At 41.0% G+C, this 25,802-nt stretch overlaps 2 protein-coding genes across 2 annotated transcripts in view; both read right to left on the minus strand.

Moving 5' to 3' along the window:
* LOC311051679 (uncharacterized protein) overlaps positions 1-25,802 on the minus strand; it is a gene marked incomplete at its 3' end in the record, with an annotated part of 213,885 nt that overhangs the window by 99,594 nt on the left and 88,489 nt on the right. The gene's annotated exons all lie outside the window — the stretch shown is intronic.
* Positions 1,475-25,301, minus strand: LOC311052469 (uncharacterized protein; the record flags this gene model as incomplete). The annotated part of the gene is made up of 8 exons (XM_084067429.1): positions 25,277-25,301; positions 23,260-23,411; positions 16,810-17,169; positions 15,997-16,272; positions 8,190-8,306; positions 4,319-4,933; positions 1,894-1,940; positions 1,475-1,702 (listed from the first exon to the last, which is right to left on the minus strand). The coding sequence occupies exons 2-8, from the start codon at positions 23,366-23,368 to the stop codon at positions 1,475-1,477; spliced, it is 1,752 nt and encodes a 583-aa protein (XP_083923555.1). The 5' UTR covers positions 23,369-23,411; positions 25,277-25,301.

A 25,802-nucleotide genomic window follows, 5' to 3' on the forward strand; every position in this document is an offset into this window, starting at 1 on the left:
GGGGTGAATGTAACGGAGTAGACCTGCCCGAGGTCAAAGTGTAATGATGATGCCCCAGGATGAGGCACGGTGAACAGACCTCTACTGGAAATAAAGGCGTTACTTGAACATTATTTCTGATTGAAAGTTATCAAACTTATTGTTCAACATTAAAAAGTTACTAGGTTGTTTGTGAACAACTTTTTCAATAACTTAACAGAATCTTGAAAAAAAAAACACCACTCATCTGCCAGTAGAATTGGGTGAGGTGCTCAATAACCTTACCTAAAATCGGTAAGTTTGATTTGGGCCATTTCAGTACGTCTGTTATGACACATGACACATAGGAAACCCCAAAAGGCCTCAAGGGGTTTACAGGCAGGGTCCCTAATTATGTACATCAGTAAACCTCCCACCATCCCCATTCTCCACCCAATCTTTCACTTGTGTTGTCTTCAGACAACTAAGCACACACTGAACACAGCACATACTATACACACAGTATAAAAACGGAACACTGTTTACTCAAAAGATAGACCATGTAAAATAACATTATTTCAAAAAACAACGCACACGCACACGCACACACACACACACACACACACACACACACACACACACACACACTTTTTATGTGCCTAAGCTGTACTTCTTTTTGTCATTTCTCACCTTCTCCACTGCTGGTAATTTATAGCCTGGGACCCGACGAATCTGCCAGTGCAAAAAGAAAATTGCCCTCAGCGATTTGGGTCTGGCCCCGCTCCGTTGTGAATCAATTTCCTGCTCCCGAAGTCTGGGGTAACCAATTAGGGCCCATTATCCAAATATGGGTGGGTTTGTCACCTTTTTTGGAACAGTGACGTACAACCATAGAGTTATAATATATCAACAGGGCGGATTGCCCCACCCCCAGCTATTCATTTCTATGAGTTGCTAAGTGGCGTTTGAAGCACCCGGAAGTCTGCCGGAAGTCTAAAATTGGGTCCATTGGGTCTAATAGAATCTGTCTGCCGGAAGTACCAATATTGGGTGTATTCATAGAGTGTGTCCATAGAGTTAAAAGTATAGGTGCACAAACTGTAGATGCATTTTAAATGCGGAAGTGTTGCATTCTCAGATTGATCACCAGGTAACGGCCGCTTCATTGTTCTACCGCCGCTCGGGGGCTTGCGTACAACGCAAGAGACTGTAGTTTTTCAGAATCCCAACAAACAGGGATGCCGACAATAATCATTCACATCATCCATTAGTCTCTCAATGTTGTTCTTCAAGAAGTTTTTACGAGCTGACTCCAGACAAAGAACAAGTTGACACTGTGTTCTGCTCTTTGTTTACAATTTCACTACCGGCACTTGTGTGTGATTTGTTGTAGGTCTAACCAATTGGGTCCAGAGCCATTCTTTTGAACCCACCCCTTGGGGGGAAAAAACGTCCTCATAGAAGCACCAGACTCATCCACGCAGTGATATAGTCTGGCCACGCGAGGCTAGGTAATTTATCTCTTATCAATAGTTGATGGGTGTGTGACTGTTATTCGTCTTCTATCAGGCTTTTGAACCTGAGCATACAGGGACTCAGGGTCCATGGGCGTGGTGTTTCTGCTCTCAGTGGTGGCCGTAGGTACGGAGCCGGAGGGATGCTGGAGCAAAGTGTAGATGGTCAATGAAGGGTGCTGATCATTAGCACTGTCTGGATTAGTCATCACTGGATCACTGGACAGAAACTAGAGCAAAATACACATTATTTTTTTACATAGTTTATATATAGTTTATTATTTATTAATGAATTAGTGTATTAACCTGTGTATTAACATACTGTTGTACTTTACCATAAACAAATATTTGAAATGCTTACAAATGTTATCCCAGTGCAACTGGTCAAGCTCAGAGAGTGATTGTAAAAAGTGAGTATTACCTGAACAGAATCATATGTTGTATTTGGCATGTCGATGGTTGCATTCCCTGAAAATACAGTGGTAGGTTACAATTCTAAATATCTAAATATACATACATTTAAAAAAATATATATATATATATATATATATATATATATATATATATATATATATATATATATATATATATATATATATATATATAATTTATGTATTTATTTATTTATTTATTTATTTATTTATTTATTTATTTATTAATTATTACTCTCCGCCAGGAGAGTATTGTTATCACTGCGTTTTCACTTTCTAAACATGACACACCGATTGGTCAAGCCTCACGTGACACGTGAAATACTGTGATCTGATTGGCTAGTGACGCCACCGGGCCTATATATACATGGCATCACTCTGACAGTGTCTCCGCCACTGTCAGAGTGAGGTAAGACGGGAACCATGAAATGGCTGCATGGCTGATACATAATTGGCAGATAGGACAGATAGGACATTTATATAGACAGGAGGGATATGACATAGGACACTTATACAGACAGGAGGGATAGGACACTCACACAGACAGAACGGAAGAGGACACTTACCCAGACAGGTTGGATAGGACACTTACATATACAAGAGGGATAGCGACCTATAAATACATGTGTCACTGTGATAAGCCAGATTCCAATACCGAAAATCCGGCCACTAGCTCACTCCCAGACCTTCGAACCGGAAGTAGTCAAGTAGTCGCGGTCCAATTGTTCCTATCTGTCTTATTGGACAGATAGGACAGATAGGACACTTATATAGACAGGAGGGATATGACACTTACATAGACAGGACGGATAGGACAGGAGGGATAGGACACTTACACAGAATGAACGGAAGAGGACACTTACCCAGACAGGATGGATAGGACACTTACATATACAAGAGGGATAGCGACCTTCGCGACCTTCGAACCAACACAAGTCTTCTGGCGGAGAGTTGTGCTCCGAGGAGCACTTTTTCTAGTTATTATTATTATTATTATTACATATGTTTTATGTCAAGTTTAAAATACAGGGAGAGTCCAGTGGACTGTCAGCTGACTTTTACCTTTCATAGGCTAATTAAAATCACTGGTAACTCTTAATGGGTCCATTTGGTTACATAATGTACATTCATAGTTATTAATAGATATAATGTATTCACCCTGTGGAAGCTAGTCTCTGTGGAAGCATGTTCCCAGTGTAGTTGTCTGATCAGACATTGACATAGTGGACCACGTATTATTTGGTGATTATAAATTGACTTTGTACAGAGCTTGCGTACAAAGTGTCTAGCGTGGATATGCGGATATATGCTACATAGACTCCAGTGGTGTAAAGTAACTAAGTAGGCTACATGCATTCAATTTCAAGTACTGTACTTAAAGGAGAATTTTGGACTAAAGTATTCTTACCTTTTCTATGATGTTATGATATCTTAGGATGAATGGTACAATAGAAAAATGTCATAACTCCATCCCTGGTCCGCCACAGCTTAAAACGTGCGCGGATAGGCCTTAGGTTAGATCACATATTTTCATATATATATATATTTTTTTTTGTGAGATCTGACGTTCATAGTGACAGAACACTGTCCAAAAAAAAAAAAAAAAAAAAACAGAAGTCTCGCTAAACAAGATTGAAATCTCGTGATTTCAATCTCGTCTAGCGAGAGTTTTTTTTTTTTTTTTTTTGCATAGTGTTCTCTCACTATGAACGTCAGATCTCACCTAAGGCCTATCCGCGCACCTTTTAAGCTGTGGCGGACCAGGGATGGAGTTATGAAAATGTTCTACTGTACCATTCATCCTAAGATATCATAACATCATAGAAAAGGTAAGAAAACGTTAGTCCAAAATTCTCCTTTAAGTACAATGTTGAGGTATTTTTTCTCTACTGGAGTACATCCAATTTTCAATACTTTGTATTTTATATTATCATCACTTTACCCAGATACAGCTCAAGTGGAGTTAGGAGGTTTTTGACCATTAATGTGGCGATAATTGTCCATATTTATATTCTTCCTTGGTTCAGTATTTGTAAAATCCACACACAGGGTGTTCAATAGCACTGATTTATTAAAGAAAATAAAACAAGTTGAAAAACTGAGATAGGAGGTTTATGCCCGACAGCAACAATATTTTATTATAGCGCCCTCATGGCGGATATATAGACCAATATATCTGTTTTTATCTTATACATGTTTAGATAATTTGGACCACACACAAAGGGTGGGTGTAAACATAATTGTTTTGGTTAAAAATGTTATTTAATGTTAAGATATTAATGTTTGAAGGAGAGTGATTAGCATATACACACATCATCATTATACATAAATCATCAAAACATATTAGCCAGAGAATGGTCACTGAATTGCGGTTTGGTACATCTCCCTTAATGAGTAAAGACTAGTTTCTCTCACCTGGTCTCCTTACTACTTCTTGGAACATCTGGTTGGTGTAGTGGCTTCCACCGTTCTTCTTCACCATCTGGTTGATTTTCTCCAGCAGCTCAGTGACCTGAGAGGGATCCTTTCTTTCGTTGTTAAAGACATGATAAAAACCACTATATTTGCTGATTAATTCTTTTAGTCCTGGATCATTCAAAAAATCTTCAATTGAACCTTCAAGCTTGTCACCATGAGTGAAGAGAATCATAGTGTATTTATCTGAACTTTTTCCAAATTCTTTCTGAATCTTTGCCACAACGTTTTTCTCCTCATCTGTGTACCTCCCTAGTCTGATCACAGCCAGGAACGCATGAGGACCAGGAGCAGCATAAGAAATACAGTTTCTGACCTCTTTAATGGTTTCAGTATTACTGAACCCAGTGTCAAACAAGCCCGGAGTGTCAATAACAGAAACCTTTCTACCAGCCACTACACCACTGGCCTGACTACAGGTCTGTGTCACAGAATCGGGTGAAAACGTGGATTTAAATGCTTCAGAACCCAGGATGGTGTTAGCTGTGGCACTCTTTCCAGCTCCAGTCTTCCCAACCATCACAATACGAAGTTCTTCATCATTTTTTATGAGATCTGATGAATGAAGAAAGAAAGGAAGACAGAAAGACATCAATAATGTATGAATTAATCATTTGAAGTTAGTTAGTTAGTTAGTTTATTTATTTTGGTCAAGTTTGATAATTCGGCCTGGCGAAGAGGTGAACATTTGGAGCTCCACATAGTAAGCTCTGTGTGCAGATAGTAAGCTATCTATAACTTGGAGGAGCTATTGAGTGCTTCTACTTCGCTCGGTTTGGCTTGTGTCATCTCGATCAGGAGTTTGTCGTTTGTTTGTAGATTTTCGACACGTGTACGTACAGACGATACGCGGAGGGTTTCTTGTCCTTTTCGTTGAAACTCTCCCGGTTGCATCGGACTTGGGGACTGTTCCTACCCTGTAACAAGACAGCGGGAAGCTGTGTATAGTTGGCTTATGCGACAGTTGAAACACACACGTGCAAGTTCTTTGTTCTTCCAGGGTGAGCAGGTCATGAGATCCCTCTAACCCCAGCGAGTGAACCGACCACAGGCTTGCTTTTTGTGTTACCCTCGTGGCATACTAGGGGACCGTATGCGATTGGCTCAGCCCCCCGTGCGATTGGCGATTGGCTCAGTACAGAAACATGCAGGCCTTGGTCTCACAGAGGCCTCTGGGTGGCTTCAGCAGTTTTCTAACCGATGGCGGGGTCCCCCCGCGGCTGCTCTGGGTGCCCCCCCCTAAACACTGTGTGGCGGAGGACTTGGACCGCCTCGAACAACAGAAGCGTGCCCTGCGTGAGGCGGTCAGCCTGCTGAGTGATGAAGAGGAGGATGACGCTTTGTCCATTCATGCCCCGGAGGAGCTGGGGTTTGGTGACAGTGCTTCTGTGTTGCAGGCAGCACCATCTAGGGCTCTGTCTTTTAGCCCACTCCCACGCTGGCAGTGTTGGATTGGAGGATCCAATGCCAGCTGCTGACGCACCATAAGCCATTCGAGGTGGCGACGACCCTTGGCCTCAAGTGGGGAGAGACCCCAGCTCTGACCTTCAGCTCTGTTGCAGCAAGCCTGTCCAGTGTGTCATTGTCTAGGTCAATTCAGCCACGATCACCATTAGCTGCTTGTCCCCACCTGTCCCCCAGTTCACTGTGTCGTTCCGCGAGTGCTGTTCCCCGTCCTGACAGGAGATGGCGGCTACTGTCCTGGACCTGAGGTGGCTTTTGCGGCTACACAGATGCCATCGCCTCACGGTGACCCCTAGTGATCATAAAACACTGTCGTGTTGCATTGAACAGCCTCCAACCTGCCTCCAAACAGGCGATCTGATGAGCGTCGGCCATGGCGTTGTGACATTGCCTGAACCAATCAAATGAACAATTAAATGAATAAATGATAGGAGCGGAATTGTGGAAAGGAATGAAGAAACAGCACAGCGTGCCCATGCATGTGTGCGCACGCGCACACACGCACACGCACACACGCACACACACACACACACACACACACACACACACACACACACACACACACACACACAGGGCACAGTCTCCTTTAAATATTTTGTATCCATACACATCATGCACAAACACTTAAATATGAGTCTTCTTAAACAACCAGTATGCTATCATATATGTATGATTTGCGTGGAGGAGCACAAAGAGAGACTCACGCGCGCGCAAAGCATTAACATTCCCACATGGTTAACTGCGGGGCTTACAAGCATTAATAGGCTAACTGTACATTCACGTCATGGCCTGCCTGCTGCTGCTGTACTCGCCAGTGTTGCCAGATTTTGCGAGAGAAATTAGCAACCAGGTCTATGAAAACAAGTACTTGTTTTCATACTTCTCTATGTATTCTGAGGTGATTCATTCTACTGGTTGTTTCTACTTTACTCTGGGCAACCAGTGACTTCCAGGAAAGTCTGGATGGATACCGAGGAAGGTCGGTGACGCTGGAGAGACAGATGACCACCAGGAAGAGCCTGGCGTGGGTGTATGAGGATAGCAACCTCATGCACAGCACTCGCGAGAGGGCACCAACTCAAGCTATAGACATTAATACAGATACCCCCAGAGTCTCCTGTGAGGGGGGGGAGTATGAGAGACTCAACAATACAAACGTAATGGTTTATAGCCAGTAATTAACCACAACTAGCGAGACGGCTCACCTAAACATCAACTGGGGAGGAATTGGAAGTAAAGTGTCACTGCGAGTGCAAGCGAGAAGATCTGCAGGAACACAAAAGGCAAAATACATCTAGCCAGGACCAAGTGTGGAGAAGAGGGGTCACATGTGCAGCGCACAGCCTCAGCGGCTGGTGAGACGAAGGAAAGATCCAGGCAGGAAAAACCCCACAGTACTGGAGATTTCTATGCACCTGTGTCACCTCAAGACCTCAGGAGGGACCCACCCAATACCTCCAGCCTCTTGTTGGTTTAAAAAAAACAATCGTTTACGGAGCCGGAGGGAGGAGTTTAGCCTTGGCCAGGAGGAGGAGATGGGCAGTGACTTGGCCACCACTGTCGACCCTGCCATCAGGAGGGTGTAGCGGTTCAAGGGTCGAAACACCTGATGATCGATGGTCCCCGCCTGAAGACATCAAATTTTCCTGGCCAAGGCTACATTCACCAAACGTGAATGGAGGAGAAGCATCGTTAGATGTAATCATAATCACACAGCTGGCGTGCAAGAAGCGGCAACAGCGTTTCCATGTCTGCTAATTATAAGCGACTTTCGACTAGTTTTTCTGTTTTATTGCGGGGCATATTTGGGGGCATGTTTGTAAAGTGTAGTTGCTTATTTTGGCTTCCTTCCTAAATGTTGTTTAAACCAGTGGTTCTCAAAAATTGTCATATCAAGGACCTTCAAATTAATGTGTTTGTTCGCGGACCCGCATCTGTAAAAAAACATTCCACATGTCACTTTTTTTCAACTTTTCTTTTTAAATGGCAGATCTACAAGTTCACAACGCGTCGCATCACGACTCGTTGTGAACTTGTAGATCTGCTATTTTCAAATATCCTATAGGTTTAAAGTGCTCATGTGGCCTAGTTGCTTATTCAGGGGAGAAATATTACAGGTATAATACATAATGTTAACTCTTACAAACACTATATATATATATATATATATATATATATATATATATATATATATATATATATATATATATATATATATATATATATATATACATTTACTACATGAACACATGTTTGATCAATATAATCAATATATTAACAGTCTTTGACATGTCATTATAGATGAATAGATGGATGATATATAAAACATAGATTAAAAAAGACTCACCAGGGTTCTTCTTCCAGTATAAATATCCCAGTACTGCTGCCACTAAGATGATGATCACTATAATAATCCATCTATTCACTGCTACAGTTGATCCTCCCTCTGTGTGAATCATATCCTCTGAAACACATAGTTATGAATGAATCATATCCTCTGAAACACATAGTTATGACACAACTATAAACATTATATCTGTGTGAATCATAACCTCTGAAACACATAGTTTTAACACAACTGTAAACACAATCAAATACAATCAAATCAATCAAATCAACAGTGGTGTTAAATGGTTACAGTCCTGTGGTCCAAAGCTCACAGGTTTGATTCCTGCCTGGTCTCCATTAACAGCTATGCAAATATACCGTATGTACTGTACATTTACATTATTAATACATTCAAGAATACACATGTATTAACACATTAATACAGTACATCTATTGATACATTCATTCATGTACATGTAATGTTTGTTATGAGTCAGAATGCAGATGGTTCAGAATGCAGCTGCACAGCTTTTAACTGGCTCCAGAGAGTCTGATCATATTAACACACATTCTAGCTGCTTTGCACATGGTTGTCCATTTCTTTCTAAAACTACTGATGAACATTATTGTTACGAGTGTGAGTATGCAGTAGAGTTGTGTCAGTGTGTGTGGGGTTTATGTCAGTGTATGTGTGGGGATTGTGTGAGTGGAGTGTTTCCAGGTACCAGGTGCTGAGCATTTCCTGATTGCTGGCTGCCAATCACCCTTGCTGCTTTGTGATTGGGTGGAGAAACCTGGACAAGACTATTTAACATCTGTGAAGACCTGTGGTCTCTGGCAGCACTTGCAGTAGTGCTGTCCACCCACTCTTGTTGTTCTTTGTGTTTAAGTTACTGCATTTTGAGTTCTTTAGTAAATATGTATTATGTGAAAGCAATGGGCCACGGAAGCCAGCTTTTTGTATAAAGTCATGTTTTGTTAGATTATAGTAGAGTAGAGAATCTAGGACTTTATTGTATTTTATTTTGTGTTTGTCAGGTTAGTGTTTAACACTTAAGCTTATAGGTTTAGGGCTGTTATGTTTATTTCCCTGATTTGCTCCGTGTGTCCTATGATTTTGTTAAAGTGTTTAATTTAATGTAAATATCTTACGCTATTAATAAAAATGGGTTTCACTCCCAATTTATGTTGCATCCCTTCTTCCTCTAGACTATAGGGACGTAACATATGGGGGCTCGTCCGGGATCTTTAATGAACTCATTTACATCCGATTGGTGGGTGGAATCTGTTTATAATTAGCAGGGGTTGTTGTTTGGCCTGGTGGAGATGAGGTTTCTGGTTTTGCCGACCCGGCCCGATTACGCTTGTGAGAAAGCGTCTGCTGTAGCTGTGAGGGGGTAACACGTTACGGAGTCGTGAGGAGCGCTCCGGTTGGTTAGGGGGCTGATGCTGGGGCCTAGGCTAGGTGGAAGCCTCCCGTATCCATGCTGGAAAAAACGGTTCTCCCCCAGCACAGTGGAGTCTGGAGTTTGGCACAGAGTTGAGGCTCTGATGCTACGGTGCTAATAAGGGTGGCAACTTCTGCTCCCCTCAGTTTCCATCAGGTCAGTCACCCCAATATGTGTCTCCACTCACTGTAATACTCGTCAACCCATTTTGAGACTTTTTTGAGATGTGGTGATCAATACTCAGTTGTGGTGTGATGTGTTGATTTCTACTGAGTTCTGTGTTAAAATGTAGTGATAGGTGCTATTTTGTTATGTAGGAATGTTCATTACTTGGAGGTATTTAATGACATTCGCTACTCTGTTCTGTAGCACTATCACCACTCTGTTGTGTTAAAATGTAGTAATAGGTGCTATTTCGTTATGTAGAAATGTTCATTACATAGAGTTATTTAATGAAATTTGCTACTCTGTGTTCTTTAGCACTATTCTACTTGTATGTGATGTTATCATTTACCCAGTGGTTTCATTACCTGTGTTAAGTGATGTACCACTACTTTGGTGTAGGTTGTGGTCTCATTACTTTAGGAAATGTGGTGATTTTTGTACTTCTCAATTAAGCCTGTGGGTCAGGTAATGCTTGTTTGAGTATATTTTGCCACTTTTCAAATTAAGCCTGTGGGTCAGGTAAACCTTAGTTTTCAGAAGAACACCTGTGTTAAGTGATGTACCACTACTTTGGTGTAGGTTGTGGTTTCATTACTTTAGGAAATGTGGTGATTTTTGCCACTTTTCAATTTAAGCCTGTGGGTCAGGTAAAAGTTTTCAGAAGTGGGTTTATTAACAAACCTAGTTTGTTTTTAAGTGTGGGGGTATTACGAGTGTGAGTATGCAGTAGAGTTGTGTCAGTGTGTGTGGGGTTTATGTCAGTGTATGTGTGGGGATTGTGTGAGTGGAGTGTTTCCAGGTACCAGGTGCTGAGCATTTCCTGATTGCTGGCTGCCAATCACCCTTGCTGCTTTGTGATTGGGTGGAGAAACCTGGAGAAGACTATTTAACATCTGTGAAGACCTGTGGTCTCTGGCAGCACTTGCAGTAGTGCTGTCCACCCACTCTTGTTGTTCTTTGTGTTTAAGTTACTGCATTTTGAGTTCTTTAGTAAATATGTATTATGTGAAAGCAATGGGCCACGGAAGCCAGCTTTTTGTATAAAGTCATGTTTTGTTAGATTATAGTAGAGTAGAGAATCTAGGACTTTATTGTATTTTATTTTGTGTTTGTCAGGTTAGTGTTTAACACTTAAGCTTATAGGTTTAGGGCTGTTATGTTTATTTCCCTGATTTGCTCCGTGTGTCCTATGATTTTGTTAAAGTGTTTAATTTAATGTAAATATCTTACGCTATTAATAAAAATGGGTTTCACTCCCAATTTATGTTGCATCCCTTTTTCCTCTAGACTATAGGGACGTAACAACGTCTACAACGCTATAATAGGCCAATGTGAAAAGGGTGGCATTTATTCCTCGGCCGTGCACGGCAATCGGACACCGCATTCATGATTTGAGGCATTTTGTTCTAAAAATGTGTTTTGCTAAATTAGACCTGCTGGTGGCGCTATGACAGGCCAATGTGAAAAGGGTGGCATTTGTTCCTCAACATAGTGTGAATGTGCGTTCAAAGTTTCACCGCAATCGGACGCTGCGTTCATGATTTGCGGCATTTTGTTCAAAACGGGCCACTCCTGCAAACATTACATGTCAATGTTCGCCAATCAGGATGGAATATGAAAAATCAAACAGATCCATCTTGATCACATGACTATAGAGATCATGTGTACCGATTTGCGTGACATTTGGATCAAATATGAAGGCTTAATATCAAAAAATGTGTTTTACATACGTCTGCCTCCTGGTGGCGCTATAAAAGGCAAATGTGAAAAATGCAGGGCAAAGGTTTTTCCTTGACCTCTTGGGAGAGTGCATACAAAGTTTTACACTGATCGGTGCAGTTATAGGTCAAAACACGAATCGGCCTGTTACAGCGCCACCATGAGGCTGATTTCAACATTTTCAAATGCCATTTCTTCCTCGGCCTAATGGGAATGTTTGTGCAAAATTTCATGGAAATTGCATGCTGTGTTCATGATTTGAGGCATTTTGTTCAAAACGGAGTACTCCTGCACACTTTGAAAGACAATTTTTGCCAATCAGGATGGAATATGAAAAATCTGAAATGAGCCGTTTCTTTTAATGACTATAGAGATACTGTGTACCGATTTGGGGGATTTTTGGCCAAAATCTGTAGGAGTACTGTTCAGAAATGTGTTTTGCACAAATCAGCCTCCTGGTGGCGCTATAAAAGGCCCATGTGAAAAATTTGGAGCAGAGGTTCGGCTTTGGCATCCAGGGAGTGTGTGTGCACAGTTTCACTGCGATCAAGCCAACGGTGCCAGAGATTAGCTGTCCACAAAATGACAGAATGACACACGGACGGACACACACACACACACACACACGGACGGACGGACAGGGGGTAAAACATACTCTCTCGCCATGCCTTTCGGCCTGGCGGAGACAATAAGTCTATTTCTTTCTAAAGCTAATGAGGAACAATATTATCACCAATAAGCCGTCCAGCTTGGCTCACCGGTGACATCTGTCTTCTGAACAGGGTTACAACACTAGAGGAGCAGTTTCTGGTAACATAGAACTCCCAGCACCAAGAACACATTGGCTGCGGTTACATGGACAATATGTATTGTCTCCGCCAGGCCAAACGGCATGGCGAGAGAGTATGTTTTGCACCCTGTCCGTCCGTGTGTGTGTGTGTCTGTGTGTCCGTCCGTCAGTGAACAGCTAATCTCCGGCATCATGAATGCAGTGTCCTATTGCCATCAAAGACCGAAGAATAAATGGCCTATTATAGCGCCACTAGGAGGCCAATATGCCTGACCTGCCAGAGACCTGTGCTCCGAGGAGCACTTTTTCTAATTAATTCAGAATGAACTCATTCTGAACAGAGATTCATACCCAACTGTTTACATGGAACCTGAATACAAGTAATCCTAGTTTACATGACCCAAAGCATTCATTCGGAATCTAACTTTTGACATGTGCAAAGTGGTTCTTGCCTATACGCCCGGGCATGGACCAGGGGCCGCCCCGCTCCACTGGGGTGGAGGCAATAGCCTCCTTGTGCCTCCGCGGTGGAGGTTTGTCGGCCGTAGGCAGGCCGGGAAGCAACGCACCGACTCCTGTCAGGCAGCGTTGTATGTGGTGCGAGCCTGTGTTCCTTTGTTATCGCCGTTTTAATGTGAAAGTAGCAGACAACTTCAGACCAGTTTATTTTTTTGTATTGGAACCAGACACGGCAAAACTACTTATCACATTTCTCATGTAGGCTACCTTCATTTTATCTAAACAAAAAAAACGTTTCATCTGACTGAATAGATTCATTTGATTATAAATTCCCGTTTCATGTCAAAGACAGGTAAATATTGCTCCTCCATCACAGGCTCAGATCCTCGGAGCGTCCGTTCTCCTGGACAAGTCTGGGCTTAACCATTACAGTACAGCACTACTATATTTGAAATCTGAACGTTTATGTAGATGTACGGGTTGTAAATGGAGAGTGCAAACACCAGGTTGGAGTTAATCCAGGACCTAGCTGGTCTTGTCTTCATTATTAAATAGGTAAACCTCGACTGTAGTCGACTACCAGTGGGTCAAATTTAGTGGTGGAAGAAGCACTCGGTGGTAGCAATACCACAATATAAAAATACTCTGTTACAAGTAAAAGTGCTCAAAATGTTACTTGAGTTCAATCAAAGTAAAAGTCTTGGTATCAAAATGTACTTAAAGTACCTAAAGTATAAGTACTAAAATGTTTGAAAATAGCTGATCTACAAGCTCACAACGCGTCGCAATGTGCATTGTAAGCTTGTGTAGATCAGCTATTTTCAAATAGACTATGTATAAAATAGGGCTAAAGTGGTTAATGTATGTTTTATAATGTAATAATTTATATCTGCAAATAACTAGTAACTCAAGTTTAAAATTATTGTAGTGGAGTAAAAGTACAATATTTTCCTCTGATCTGTAGTGGAGTAGAAGTTAAAGTATTGGAAATACTCCAGTAAAGTAAAAATACCTAAAAAAAATGTAATTGAGTTGCATCAAATTTCTATATAGTGGACAGCTGACTGAAAGGTGTCAATGGGGGAGTGATTAGAGGAGTGGCTAGGTTGAATAAATTACCCATTGTTCACGCCCATTACCTGGAGCTGAGAGGTGCTATAGAAGTGGAAATTCTTTAGGAGGTATAGATAACAAGATTAAAATGGTCACATCTTCTTCAAATATATTTCAATGAATGATACATCATATGAAAGCTTACATTATGTACTTTAACAATCTGTAATAAAATAAAAAAATGCCAAATGCCCCCTTGCTGCCTAAAGCACTGTACCCGCTCACATATAAGCTTATTAAACACTATTTGACTATAGAATATATAATCATACATTTTTCCCGCAGGAGTGAGCGCTTCTCAGCACCAACCGTGGCCGACGCATACAGAGACATAAATGGACTTATGCAGTATTTTAATTAAAGTTTTACTGCATATAATATTTTATATTAAAAATAAAAATAAATTGAGATTTGATAGGACATTTTTGGCCAATTCTGACAGCACTATAAGCGCGGACATGTGCAAGATAATGCATGTATTCCAAACAGAGAGGAGCATTCGGAATAAAGTGTTTATATGGTCAATTCCGATTGGTGTATACCGATTCAAACAGTATATACCACCCCTCCAAACCCGAATGAAAATTCATTCCGATCAGACGGGAATGGAATATTCTATTCCAGTTGAGGTGTTTACATGAGCATTTTTATTCTGAATGAGCAGTCATTCTGAATATAAGTGGAATATCCCTGTCCATGTAACCGCAGCCAGTGCATCAAACTCACTGGTCTATCCTATAGGTCAATAGCACTGGTATATACTGTACTAGAGTTTCGGGGGGCTACGCCCCCCTCAACCCCAGCCGCGCACGGGGCCCAGTGCGCGCGGGGACCCCCCTGGAACATGGCGGTTAAATTGCTGGAGTAAAACTGTGGAAAAGTTAAAAAAAAAAAAAAAAAAAATTGAAAAAAATATATTTTTGATGTTTGAGGGGGACCCCCACGGACCCCCTGCTGGTCTACGGACCCCCTGTGGAGTGTTGGGACGCGCGGGGACCCCCCTGGAACATGGCGGAGCCCTTTGGTGTTTTTTTTTTTTCATGAAGGTGGTTGCTTGTTTCTGGCGCTTGTTTTTAGAGGACCTGGCAACCTGAACTTGGCAACCCGAGTTGTTTGTTTTTGTGTTTGGGATGAACATGGCACGTGAAGGACGGACATAGTGTGATCGAGACATGAGTGAAGTGAAAGTAACGGCCTGGGTGGAACAAAGGAGGTACGTAAGAAGGGGGGGGGGGGTTGAAGCAAAGGAGCTGCGTGTGTGTTGGTGTGGAGGAGATGGGCAGAGTGCAATGGCAGCGCAAGCCAGCGCATGCTGGCGGTGGCGTTACACCAGAAATGGTGCCTGGAGAAAATGGTGACCAAAAAAATTTTTTGGAAAAAAAGGAAAAAGCCCCCGCACCGGCTGCCTGCTGTTGTGGTGATGAGGTCGTGCGCACGGTAAACGGTACGAAGCTGCCTCCCCTTCCGTTTTGTCCGACATTTGGTGAGTAGAATTAATTATGTTGCGCGGTGGAAAAGGTGTAGTGATCAGTGAGATGTCCCCTACGCGAGGCGTAAATTCAGTGCGGGCGCCGTGGCGAGTCAGTTGGCGACATGTGGTCTGGCGGTGCGTTGTTTATTCGATAACAGAGCTGTGGGGTGTCGCACCCAGGGTGCGGAAGTTGCTCGCCATTTATATAGTTAGATACCTCTATACTGTAGGTCAATAGTACTCTGGAATTCTCTGCCTAAAAACATCTTATCTACAATCCATAACAAAATTATAAACACAATATATCAAGAGATATCTTACCAGGTAACTTCAAGCATGTAACTGTTATTTGTGTATTTGTTTAAAAACTGACTGGACTGTAGGATTTGATTTTAGAACGTTAATTTGTCTTTTTGTATACACTTATTGTAAGTCGCTTTGGATAAAAGCGTCTGCTAAATGACTGTAATGTAATGTAATGTAGATAGATAAGATAGATACTGTAGATATAGATATATATAGATAGATATATTATTTTTAACTTTAATTAGTGTTTTTAGTTGTATGTCTGTATTGTATTTGCTTTGTTCAGGAGCCCAGGAAGACAAGAGGCTCATTCATGTGTCTATAATGGGGAACCTTTAATAAACATAAACATTACCTGAGACGTAACGTTGTGTCTCCTTAGTGTAGTTGATGTGTGTCAGGTGAACTCTACAGGTCACGTTGTTTGCTTCCCTCACTGTCACATTCCTCTGGACCATGTAACAGTGTGGAGAAGGTCTGTGTGTCACTGAGGGTTCAGCAGAGATGTTGTTTTCATCTCTGTCCAGCCAAGACATCTCAGGTTGTGGAAACCAGCACCCAGAAGCACATGACAAAGATACACCACCGTCTGTTGGTCCATTTGAAGAGATCACTGGATGAGACACATTCCCTGCAAAAACATAAACATATACATATGATAATCAATCAATATATCCATCCATCTATCTATCTACAATGCTGACAATATTTATACATCTAAACTCTAAAGCTATGGATGCTACAACAAGAGAGAACATGTAAAACTTCTTTACAGACACAGCTCGAGTTCTACTGTAATTACATTAATTGATTGATTGATTGAATACGTATTACTTAAATACTTAATCATTTTATATACATTATTATTATTTCTTACTGATGGAAGACAGCTCTGTCTTATGTCTTTATAAACTAAAGTTATATTATTTGTGCTATCAGTAGGCCTACGGACGCTTCACGTCATGGGTTGAGGTCAAAGGTGACACCTAGGTTTTTAACGGAAGATTCAGATTGTCTGTCTGCCTGCAGCCCCTAGAAGCCCCTAGAGTGTTGTGAGAGGGAGGTTTATTCATGGTTGTTTCCTTGCTCTATGGAGTGCAGTGTTGTCTTTGATGTGACGTGTACAATGTTGTGTTGAAGTGTGACTCACTAGGACAATACAACTTACCAACAAGGAGCTTGATCAAAGTGAAGCTGTTGATGTGGAGTTGCTGCTGCAGATGTGGAGCAAAACATCTGTACTTCCCCTCGTCTGAGAGCTTCACCCTGGACAGTTTCAGTGAGATGTTACCATCGGGAAGCTTCTCAGGAAACAGAGACGTTCTATCTTTGTACAACGGGTTCAGTTCTTCGCCATGTTTGTAATCTCCATCTTGGAGGAGATTAATGATTTCCGGCTTCAGGTCAGGTCTGGACCACTCCACTGTCTTCCTGCCCATGTTGACTGGTGGTTTAATGAGACATGGAAGGATCACCTCATCCCCCACTTTGACCAGGATGTCCTGAGACCCGATCACCTGATATTGTCCTTAAAACAAAAACAAATGAAGCATGGTGTTAGTTCATGATGCACACTGGACTCATACTGTTATCAGCTGTCAGTCAGCTGGTTGTTTACATTCATGTTCTGAACAGGGTCAGGGTCTCTTCCTCATTATCTTGTTTTTCAACTTTTTTTATTTTCTTTAAAAGGATCCCTGGCTAATAAGCCAAATATGCCTTAAATACATGACATTATAATTCTCATATATAACTAAAATGTAAAATTAAAAACACCTTAAATAGTTTATTTATTGTAGAAATATTTCACTCAATAGGGGCAATGCCCGCCGTAGGTTGATGATGTAATTTGTCCATGTGTGGTCCATAAAAAACAACTTAATACTTCCTTAATATGAGCATCAAATCAATATTTTAAATATGATTGTTTTTGCACATGCATTTCATACATTCCATAGGGCTAGACCAGGGGTCTTCAACAGGGGGTCCGGGACGCCTAGGGGGTCCTCAGAGTTACTACAGGGGGTCCGAAAAATCTTTGTGATATGATTATTATTTTTTTTACATTAACCCCAGCATCCCTTTTCTGAGGAGAACTTTAGCCAAAAATAGCAGATCTGCGAGGCGTTGTGAGCTTGTAGATCTGCTATTTTTGGCAAAGAGTTACAGGTGTAGAGGGAGAAAAAAGAGCAGGAAACGTTTATCTGAAACACAATGTTATACAATATAGAGGGGGTCCCTGCTTCATCTCTATCTCAGCTAGGGGGTCCTTGGCCTGAAAACGTTGAAGACCCCTGGGCTAGACCACACATGGACAAATGACATCATAAACTTGTGACTGGTGTTGTCCCTATTGAGTAAAATATGTTTCTAAAATAAATATAATATTTGGTGTTTTATTCTTTTTATTTCAGTTATAGAGGACAATTATAATGTATTAAGGCATATTGGGCTTATTAGCCAGAGATCCTTTTAATAAATCAGGGCTATTGAACACCCTTTACGTCTGTGTGTGGGTTTTACAATAGTTTTTATAATAAAACAAGTTTTTATAATACTGAACCAATGAAAAGTGGTTCAGTATTATTCAGTCTGAAAGCCCTCTCAATGCAGCCAATTTCTGGATGGGGTGTGACCAACGTTTTTTTTTCAAAGACTCTTTGGCGATTGGTTCATACTGGATTATCCCGATCCCGATTCGTCGTACAGATTTTCAACCGAGAAACACCCGCCTTCGACAGCGTCACCAGACCCTGAATGCGAGGCAAACGATTCAGGGCAGTGGCGCGGGAAGGGGGGGCTATGGGGGCTGCAGCCCCCCTGGTGGTGGGATTTTTTTGTAAATCAAAAAAATACATATCATTTTTAAAGTCTATACAAACACATATATATTAAAACAATGATGTATACTTTGGGGAATAAAATATTTGCTGAAAAAGGTGGGAAAAAAGGTGGAAAAAACGCGAAAAAATGTATTTAAAAAAATGCCCCCGCCCGGCCCAGCCCCCCCTTGGAATAAATGACTTCCAGCGCGCCTGATTCAGGGGGTGGAGCCAGGCTAGATTGACTCCACATCGAGCGAGACATAGACTGGAGAGAGCTTGTTTGTTTACAATATATACATTTTAGGCCTTGCCCAATCTTCAATATTTTCATATGCCAAGCTGCTTGTTAATATCTTTTATGCAAAATGACAGCTTTTCACAGGTACTGCGCTGCTTATTGTAAGTCGCTTTGGATAAAAGCGTCTGCTAAATGACTGTAATGTAATGTAATGTAGTCTAAGTACCTGTGAAAAGCATAGCTCAAAATTACATAATAATAAATAATAATGCATTTTATTTATAACGCACTTTACATTCTCACGAATCTCAGAGTGCTACAGATTAAAAGCAGAGCATAAAAGCAGCATAGGCAACAAAACAATTCCGAGAACCTAAACATATCCGAGAACCCAAAAAAGGTGGCAAGTATCAGTATATGAGATGTTGATATGCCTGGATTTAATCCAGGAATGCATATACAAGGCAAGGTGTGTCATTCAAATATCAGGACCACTCCCAAATCAGGGTTGCACCCAACTTTTTTCACAAATCTAATTCCATGATTCTGCCTATGAAATGGAAATTGTTTCATTCAGCCATAGGCTTTCTTGGGTTTTAAATCCTGTTAGCAGACTTTGTATTTTAACCTTTAAACATAGAGTACTGTCCTGTTAACCAGAGTCCTTTAACCACAAACCTTGTCCAACCCTTTTTTGGCTCAACAAAGGGAAGTAACTCGTTCTCATGCTATTCATCAAAAATGTGGAACGCCCTACCAAAAGGAGTAAAGGAGTGTAAAACCCTACTCTCTTTCAAAACAGCCCTAAAGATACACCTTCAGGAGGCTGCAATTGGAAAATGGCCCCTGTCTAAGTCCTAACCTAACCTACCCCCCTACCCCCCCCCTCTCTCCTTCTTCTTTTGTACATATTTCTCACTCTTCATACCAGTAACCTGTAAACTGATTGTATGACATTCTATAGTAGTTGTGTATATCTGTCTGTCTCTTATATGTCATCATGATTTGTGTGCATGGGGAACTCATTTGAAACAAGCTCAGTGCTTTTATGAGTCTTCCAGTTTAGTAGACCTTGTATTGTGAATTTGTACTTCCATGTACTGTTGTTCTCATGTCTTACTAAATAAAGTACATCAATCAATCAATCAATCAATCACCAGAGCCCTTTAAACACAGAGTACTGTTAACCAGAGTCCTTTAAACACAGAGTACTGTTAACCAGAGCCCTTTAAACACAGAGTACTAATAACCAGAGCCCTTTAAACACAGAGTACTGTTAACCAGAGCCCTTTAAACACAGAGTACTGTCCTGTTAACCAGAGCCCTTTAAACACAGAGTACTGTTAACCAGAGCCCTTTAAACACAGAGTACTGTTAACCAGAGCCCTTTAAACACAGAGTACTGTTAACCAGAGTCCTTTAAACACAGAGTACTGTTAACCAGAGTCCTTTAAACACAGAGTACTGCTAACCAGAGCCCTTTAAACACAGAGTACTGTTAACCAGAGCCCTTTAAACACAGAGTACTGTTAACCAGAGTCCTTTAAACATACTGTCCTGTTAACCAGAGTCCTTTAAACACAGAGTACTGTTAACCAGAGTCCTTTAAACACAGAGTACTGTTAACCAGAGTCCTTTAAACACAGAGTACTGTTAACCAGAGTCCTTTAAACACAGAGTACTGTTAACCAGAGCCCTTTAAACACAGAGTACTGTTAACCAGAGTCCTTTAAACACAGAGTACTGTTAACCAGAGTCCTTTAAACACAGAGTACTGTTAACCAGAGTCCTTTAAACACAGAGTACTGTTAACCAGAGCCCTTTAAACACAGAGTACTGTTAACCAGAGTCCTTTAAACACAGAGTACTGTTAACCAGAGTCCTTTAAACACAGAGTACTGTTAACCAGAGCCCTTTAAACACAGAGTAATGCTAACCAGAGCCCTTTAAACACAGAGTACTGATTACAGATGTGTATTTACTGTAACAATACAAAATACAAATACAAAATACCAAAAGAAATGAAATCTAGTAAGGTTTCATGTCTGTCTGGTCAGATTACAAATGCCTTAATTTAGGCTTGTCCTAAAATAATTTATAATTTAGATTAAAAAGAGGAGGTTCCATTTAGATCTCATTCAGCCTGAAATACAGGCTAGTCTAAATTTGGTAATTCCAAAAAATGTCTTTAAAGTAGCACTATAGGTTTAATCTCAAAATAGAGAAATGTACCCTTTTTGCTTTAATTAATTGTTTTACCTTCTTAATTTAAGTAATGTTTTACCTTCTTAATTTAAGTAATGTTTTACCTTCCTCCATGTGGAGCCAAGACTGTTTAATATCTGAGCAAGATGCAAGAGAAGAAGCCCCAAAAACCTAAGAGCCCAAGGGGCCCAAAGGGGCCCCAACAGCCGTCCATGTCCAAAACCTCCCTAGTCTCCCTCAGCCTCTGTCACCCCAGCCTCTCCTGTGATGCTCTTGTGAACGCCCCTTAAGTACGGTCTAAAGGAAGCTCTCCAGACATCAGTGTGTGTATGTGAGTGCACGTAGGTGTGCACGTAGGTGACTTCTCGAAAGTTAAGAAAGTCAGTGTGTGTGTGTCCGTGCACATAGGCGTGCATGCCTTATTCTTAGAAGTCAGACACTATAGGTGATTCTCAGAAGTCAGTGTGTCTGCATGTGGGTGTATGTGGGACTTGTCCAACAGCCACACACCAAAAACGCTTACTTTGCACCTTGCACAACATTATCAGCATGGCCATATATGGGCATACTGAGGGGTTAAATGTCCCAAAAAAAAAAGTCTTATACCTGAGCATAATTCAGTAAATGCAATTATACTGCATATTATCAGCAATTATATATGATTAAATGAAATCATTAATCAGAAAATCAAATGATTCACACTTGCATGTGTGCATGTAACATTTGGTTAAAACTATCAAATCCTTGGTACTCTTTGACCTCACTGATCAGCCATAGATGCAGGCTGTATGTCACGTACACAGTGAGTGCAGCTCACATACAGGAAATGCACATAAAGGAAATGCAGGCCTCTGCCTGCTGCAAGCCTTCCAGTGCACCTCAGCAGTCATTTCAACCAGTCAATATCATATTCTTTCTTTAGGCAAATCAAGTGATAACATAATTTAAAGCCTATATCCTAAAGTGAGCTGTTCCACTGCAGCATAGATAACTGATTCAGGTCCATTTGGTCCCATTTGTGTTTTGTGCACTCTCACTCAGAGTTTTAAATGTGAAGTTGGAGAACCACTGTGTGAGAGAGACAGACAGACAGAGGGGAGGAAGAGAGGAAGAAGGAGAAGAGATGGCTTGTAGATCTGCTATTTTCACAATTGTTATCTGTAGAACCGAGTCAAACTAAATGGGGGTCCCCAGTACTAATATGATTATTTTGGGGGGTCACAGCCTGAAAAGGTTGAGAACCACTGCATAGATTATTGAACCAGGTCCATTTGGTTGCAAATGTTTTTGTGAACAAAGACATCTCACTGTGTGAGAGAGAGACAGACAGACAGACAGACAGACAGACAGACAGGGGGGAGGATGAGAGGTAGAATAAGAAGAGAGGGCTTGTAGATCTGCTATTTTCACAATATTTATCTGTGGAACTGAGTGAAACAAAGTGGGGGTCCTCAGTTCAAATATGATTATTTTGGGGGGTCACGCCCTGGCATCCATTATTCTTATTTATTTATTTTCACAAATTGTCATAAATGGCATAAAATAATGGATCTACAAGCTCAGTAAAAGATTGTAGATCTGCTATTTGTTGCTATGAATACAGGTGTGGCTTGAGATTTTGACTTGCCCATTGGTGTGGCTTGGGCACAAAAGGTTTGAAAACCACTGCAGTATAGAATATTGGACTGGAAAATAAGTGTTCTCTCGGTGACCAATGTATTGTATTTTTTATAAACAAGTACTGTTTACATGACTGGTGTCAATGAAGGCGCAAAATAAATGTCAAACACTTTTGAAATCATTTTATGCATCTAAAGTGTGTCTTTCACTAAAATGCTCATAACTGAATCTAAATAAAAGGGTCTGTTTTTGGTGAAAACGAGCTGTATTCAACTAAAAACGGAACATGCTATCAACGCACTTTTTTTTTCAGATGAAAGAAGAGATTCTAATCTTTGTTTTGAGATATTCCATGTGTTCATAGTCATAGCACAAAATATTCTGTGGGTCCTCAAAGTGAGTCAGAATGGTCAACATTCCTGGCACTGGCTGATCCTGTTATAGAAAACCCTCTGGCAGGCAATGTGTGTAAACACAGAGTAGCAGAACATATATATATTTTTGGTGATTTTCGTTATTTTCCATTTACAGTACCATGCAGTCACACATGAAAAAGAAATTGGAACTTTCAACAAGTGAATTGCAAGCCCCACTTTGTTCTTATGCGGTAATAATTATGTGTTCATGTTTTCTTCATGTGTTACAAAACTTTATCAGCCCCTCCTTGTCCGTAAAGCCACTGTAAATAACTTTAATAAGTCGTATTATTATAACAAAAAGTGACCCCTACCTGTCACAGCTGTGTAGTTGCTCCACATCATCACCAGGAACATGTATAAATAAATACACATGGTTGATTTTACAGCACAAACACGCTGTGAGACACCGTGATCCGCCATGATATCTGCTCCTTCGTCTCAACCTGGTTCTGTAGACACCGAGCTGAAAGCAAAATGCATTCCTTTATACTTTCGAAATGGGCTTGCCTGTCTCAAGGAAGGTTTGCAATAATGCATTAAAGCAAACATCACCAGCCTTTTAAGAGCTTTAACCGGCTCAACCCAGCCCGACAGAATGTCAAGCTCAGCCCGACCCAAAGCCTGATACATAATTGACAAATTGGAGCCAGCCCAGCCCCAAACCCGTCATTTTTCTAAACAAGCTTAATTGCTGCATGCAGCCTTTTTTTCTCATTAAATCTTGGTAATTTGTTAAGAACAGGAGTCATTCTACCCTTTTCCAACTGTCTATATTTAAAAAACAAACAGCTTGGAGCAATGTAGACGGCACACCGGGAGCAGTATGGGTTAGCGCCCCAGCCTGTGTCTTCCGTGAGGAAGAAGCCCAACAAACCCACGGTGAGGCCTTTAGGAGGGCCATTCAAGCAAACCGCAAGTGGAGCTACTGTAATACCATTAGACGGGCCAATCTAGTGGTATCGGCCCAAGGAACCATCACGCCAGAAGGAAAAGTTTGGATCGGGATGGTGCAGAGGATCTGGTACAGCGCTCAGGTCCTGGACCTGGTGAGACGAAGGAGGAGCCCGGCCAGGAGGCCATCCACAGAGCCTAGTCCCTCCGTGCCAGAGCCTCCCCAGAGTTCCGACAGAGTAGTTCTGGAGAAGCGGACTGAGTGGCCCTGTCTTTCCCTAAGAGGACTGACCGTGGGTAACTACTGGGACGTAAGTCGGGGCTTGATCAACCCCGGCTGGGTCTGAGGGTGTATGTTGTTGCGAGACCCGAAACACCCGATGACCCCAGGCTACAACACTGATGATACGTCCCAGGTGCATCCATGTGATGTATTCTTTATAGAACCCTTTTCCAACTGTCTATATTTAAAAAACAAACAGCTTGGAGCAAATAGGGCTTTATAAATATATGTTTTTTAGAACATTTTATCAAAACAAATCTTGTATTCACCAAGACAACACTTATATTATATTGTCCCTGGCACAAAATATTTTCAGATGGGATCCCGCATGCAAATACATATGTGGGGGCCCTTGACATGAAAATGTTTGAGAGATGGTAAAACAATATTAGGAAGGAAGCCCAAATAATTAACTACACTTTAGAAAAAAAAAACTCAAAAAACTCAACTACCAATATTTACAGGAGACTTTACAGAAAAACAAGCCTATGTCTCTTATAAGCTGACATGGCATCCGAATGTCTGTCTTTCCTACACTGTCTGTCTCTCATGATGTGCAATGTTATGATTGTGCCACAGTGAGGCGCCAAGACACAGGGTATAGGATGCATGTCTGCCTCCTATGTGCTAATCACATCTATAAGATGACCACCTGTGTGGAACAGTTCATTCAGGGGTCTGTCACCCTGAGACTGACGTGTGCACAGCCCTTCTCATCTCATCTACATGAGATTATGATATATAATATATCAACCCCCATACGACCAGAGTCTTCTGTTTGTGGGTGTTATCATGACAATATGTATCCATTTCACCACTTTTACAATAACATATTTTAAAACAAGAATCCATTTCATGTATGAAAGACCTTATGATGAGGTAAAACTATGTTTAGTTCTACCTCCAGGAGGTTTATGTCACATTGTTGTCACATTGTTGTCACTAGTCTCATGTATCAACAACAAGATGAGCTTCTGTTGTTGTGTGTCTGTTTATAATACAGAATAATTTAGGAATATTCAATGTATCAATTTGACACAATCATGTGTTTGTTGTGGTGTGTGGTCACTCACTGTCCCTGTTATAAACATACTAATCCTCTTCTGCTCAACAATACACTGTAAATGATCATTCATAATCTGAGTCTTCCTTACCCAGTCCTCCTACACAGCTCCTCCTGATCACACCTTCACTCTGTCACCTGTTGATTCACATTTACATTACAATGATTCATCATTAAAGTAACCATAATACAAAGAAGAAAGAGATTATAAACAGGTTATAATATTATCTGCTTATAAAAGATTACAAAGATTAATTCACTGTCTTTATTGGGATGCTGTTTGTCACCAATCGGGTGTAGTTCCAATAGGAGGTCCACTAGGTGGTGCACATTCACCACATTAAATAAGAAACATACAGTACAAACAGAGGTTTAGTCCTCTTAATGAGGTAAATGTGTATCTGTTAAACTCATTCAAGTTGTCAGACAGCTGTGAGTCACTGATGGTTTAGTAACAATCTGTTGTTTCTATCTGGTCATCACTGAAAACAAAGACAATACTATTATATCATGCATCATTTTAGATGTTTGATTGATTGATTGATTGATTGATTGATGTACTTTATTTAGTAAGACATGAGAACAGTACATGGCAGTACATAACAGTACATGGAAGT

The sequence above is a fragment of the Gymnoscopelus microlampas genome (assembly GCF_963454915.1).
Source record: "Gymnoscopelus microlampas genome assembly, chromosome: 9".
Taxonomy (NCBI): Eukaryota; Metazoa; Chordata; class Actinopteri; order Myctophiformes; family Myctophidae; genus Gymnoscopelus; species Gymnoscopelus microlampas.